At 48.1% G+C, this 4,068-nt stretch overlaps 1 protein-coding gene across 1 annotated transcript in view; it reads right to left on the reverse strand.

Moving 5' to 3' along the window:
• Window positions 1–2,534: 2,534 nt before the first annotated feature.
• IP6K2 (inositol hexakisphosphate kinase 2) overlaps window positions 2,535–4,068 on the reverse strand; it is a 7,703-nt gene continuing 6,169 nt past the window's right edge. The window contains exon 5 of the mRNA XM_009639315.2: window positions 2,535–3,282. Within this exon, the coding sequence (XP_009637610.1) occupies window positions 2,785–3,282 (498 nt within the window). The 3' untranslated portion in view covers window positions 2,535–2,784. The remainder of the gene's footprint in view (window positions 3,283–4,068) is intronic.

A 4,068-nucleotide genomic window follows, 5' to 3' on the forward strand; every position in this document is an offset into this window, starting at 1 on the left:
CAAACCTATAACCTGCTCGTCCTAATCCTGTTCTCCAAGAAGCCCAGGCGCAGGGGTGACAGGCAGCTGCTCGCAGGCGTGGGGGGACTGCAGGAGCCCTGCTCCCACCCCAGCATGTCCCAGGCTGGCCCTTACGCAATTGCCTTTCCACAAACACAAGGAATTGCTCGGAGGGATTTGTGCAGAGCAGCATGGAAGCAAAACAAACCTGCTCTTGAACTTTGCAAGATAATATGCCATTCAGAGCGACTTGCCATCTGGGTCGCCCCCTCTTTAACCCTTGAGGACCGCATCTGGGCCAGGATGCCTGTGGTTTAGATCAACGTGCAGGTGAGGGACATTTTTTTCCTCCTGACATTTTGCTCTTGCAGCTTTTAAAGCAACTAATAAAAAAGGTCATTTCCCAACCACCTTGTTGTTGCTTTGCAGCCCTGGCACAGCCCCCACTAATCCTCAGACAATATTGGCAAAAGGATTTCAGCAGCGCAGGCCAGGGCCCGCAGGGGCGAGGTTTAGTCCCCCAGCCTTCCTACAGCAGCAGCACTTCTACCTGGGGTTTTATTATTATAAATGCACCCCCAACTGCTGCAGGTCTGGGTGCTGACACCATACTGGTCTAAGACCAGGTCTAGACCCAAGCTTACTCCGCTGGCAGCATTACTGAAAGGGCAGCTCCCTGCCTGTACCCAGGGCTCTGTCTGCAGGCAGCAAAACAAAGAGGACTTGTTCTGGAGGCAGCTTGCATCAGAGCAAATGCGATTGTTCTCATCGGATTTTATGAATTCCCTCCAGAGTTCCTACGTAACACAAGTACATTAGAGGACTTTATCCCTGCTAATTTCAGACTACAAAGTCAAACCGTGTATCAGATGAATCTGCACAGGCAGGCTTATTTATACGCAGCACCAGTGACAGGCAGCCACAGGGCCTGCCAAGAGGCTCATCATTAGCTCATTAGCAGAGGGCATCGCATCCGAAGCAGAACCGAAAAGGAAAGCTCACGTTTCAGCCACAACCCCTCTCCGTGTTCCAGGCACTGACTCACAGCTACGACACATCCCGGGGCCAGCAGGCAGGAGGTGGCCCTGATCCCGTCCCAAAGCATTTTGCAATTGAAAGTGCCAGAATAAACAGCCCCATCCTCCCTCGCAAGGCTTTTTACCGCCAGCGCCAGGAGCAGCACTGGGGCAGCTCACCAGGCCCTCGTCAGCAGCACCCAGCACCGGAGACGCATGAAGCAGCAACAACTGGCAAGTTAAGGATGGACAAACCTACCTCGAGGAAATCCCTAATGCGCAGACATAAAATAGCAAGGAGACTGCAAGATGTAAAAATACCCATTTGATATTGACATCAGTTTGTGCCTGAACACTATGGAACACACACAGGCAAGCAACCACAGACTGGTGTACAGCAAAGGTAAAAAACCTCTTCAAAAAGTACAAAAGCAGACAGGACAGCCATCCAGAAGACTTTGGTCAGGAGAACCCCATAGAAACAGCCGGGGAATATGAAACTAAAGCTGCAACTAAAGCAGCAGGGCTATGGCTGATGGAAGAGGGTGACCCGCCAGCAGCAGCTCTGCAGCCCCCCTTACACCCCACCTCTCCCAGCTGCACCTGCCAGAAGCCAAAGGATGGGCTGGGGAGATGACCCCAGCATCACCCACCTCCCCAAACTCTTCATTTCCACATGAACTTGCTGCTTCATCCTGAGCAACTGTAACAAGCAACAGCATTCCCACGCTTCCCTCAGCACTTCCACACCCAGTTTTCCTCTGCGCTATCATGATGACTTAGAAACTTTACAAGGGGTGAACTCATTTACCTAAAAATGGTTAAATAAATGTTCCCCTGAAAAGAAGAACCAGCGGTTTGCAGTTACTCCATTATCTTTATTTCAGTTATTCACTGCCCTCTCACTTTCTGACACTTCCTTCCCATCTATTTGTCCCAAGTAAGACTTTAAGCTGCTTAGGACACCTTTCAGGCTCTGCAGCTCTCCTACAGGAGCAACCAGGGGAGTTTCTTACGCACATCATGGTTCAGCTTCACTTAAAAGCGTCAATAGCTCTGTAGAAATGGGTTACACAGCATGAGATCTGTTTTACAAGACCCTGAAACAGGACATAGGTTGGTGGAGACTTTAAGAGAAAAGTTCTCACCTATCAAAGCCATACAACCATTCTGGTTGGAAGGGACCTCTGGACGTCCCTCATCCCACCTCCTGCCGTTCGGTCCCCCTGAGATGTCTTTTCCCCAGTCTGCATAGGCCCTGTTGCCTCGGTCTCTCCTCAGAGGGCAGCTGCTCCCGCCCCTGGCCAGCCCAGTGGCCCTGTTGGGCTTGCTCATCACTCCCGACAGGATGCCCAGAGCAGATGTGCCACAGGCACAGGCGGTCTCGCCTTGCTGTTCATACGCTGCTTTTGCATTGCACCACCAGAGATCTCCCCAAGCTTCACCTCTTCCTCAGCCACCAGCAACAACAGAAGCATCACTTACAATGAACAAAAAGAATTTTATTGGAACGTATACACACAGGGATAACAGAGGTATCTGAGTAATCAAATATGGAATGTTTAAGAAAGTTAAAATAAATAAGGATACCAAGTTTTGCCAGTGCTAGGTCCAGCACCAATATAAGTAAATGCCCTCTGAACAAGTCTGACTCTGACAGGACCATGCCTGCAGAGCCTGTAAAGATTCCTACCACCAGAAAGTGGCCAATAATTTTGGAATACCAAGAGTCACAATAGTGCTTTCTACTGATGTGCATTCACACTGTTTATTCACTACTTTCGTCTCTTATTTCTTTAATAATATCTATTAAATTCTGAAGTCCAAAAACATAACCCGTGTCTTGGCCCTCATGCACCACACTATCTTCTCCATAGTACTTGCAGGTTGTGTGGGCAAAGTCTATCATTCGGACATCAACAGTACTAGCTGTTGGCTTGTAGGCGTACGCTCCTGCCGACTCATCTGAAGACTCCTCTGAAAGGTCCTCTAAGTCCTCTGGGTCCGAGTCGACAGCAACTTCCTGCCTTTCCTTTCCGTCGTAAATGATCAGCAAGGAGCTCGAATAGAAGCGGTAAGACTCCTGCTTCTCTAGGACAGACTTGAGTTCAGTCAGTTTTTTAATAACAGATTCAAAGAGTTCCCTGCGTAAGTATTTGCCGTTATGAAAGAACTGGTAAAGTGCTTCTTTAAATCCTTGGACTGAGAGTTTTCTTCCGTGGTATTTATTCATGAACATGAGCTGGCCAGTGCCTGCCTGGTAGACCTGCACATACAAACACATACAAGGCAAAAGAAAAGGAATAGTTAAAATTGCTGCTAATACTGACTCAAAGCCTTGAAGGGGAAATTAAAAAAAAAACGCTACGGAAAGCTTTTACAAGATGACATAGTACTCTCTTAAAATTGCTCTTGCGTAGTTACAGAAACTGCTAACAACAGACCCATCAGCATCTATGGAACTCCAAGGCACAGAGGAAATGGAAAATTCCTTCAGTTTAGATTTGAGCTTTTCCACCAGGAATGTAAGAATGAGGAATTTTAGTGAGATTAGGAAAGCTGCAGCCAAGACCTCCAAAGTCAAGTTACAATTCATGCTGCAGCCACTCATTCAGCTCATTACCTACTGCTGCTTACAGGCATACGGGTCAATTCCCAGAACACTGAGCTCTTAAGTGACACCAAACACTCCTCTGTGAAACTAAGGTGTGCCTCATAATCCTCCGTATTTAAAGAAGTCAGAGGTGCTCCTGCAGGAATATTCCTTCCTATAGGAGAGTAGTCTACACACCGCATAGCTCAGTAATGCCTGAACATCTGGGTCAATTAAGGATTGCAGGTGCCTCCAAAGCTCCTCCTTGTTTTCCAGCACAGGCCTATACTGGAAGGTGAACAACAAGCAGCCCCCACTCAAATGCCAGCACACTGTGGTTAGAAACGCAGCTCCCACACTTCCACTTCTGCCTCATGCTTTTCTCCAAAGTTAAACAGTGAGCTGAACACCAAACATGCCAATAGTCATGCTGCAGAACAAGTCCTAGCAAACACTGCT

This window comes from Egretta garzetta, unplaced genomic scaffold (genome assembly GCF_000687185.1).
Source record: "Egretta garzetta isolate BGI_Z169 unplaced genomic scaffold, ASM68718v1 scaffold215, whole genome shotgun sequence".
Classification (NCBI taxonomy): domain Eukaryota; kingdom Metazoa; phylum Chordata; class Aves; order Pelecaniformes; family Ardeidae; genus Egretta; species Egretta garzetta.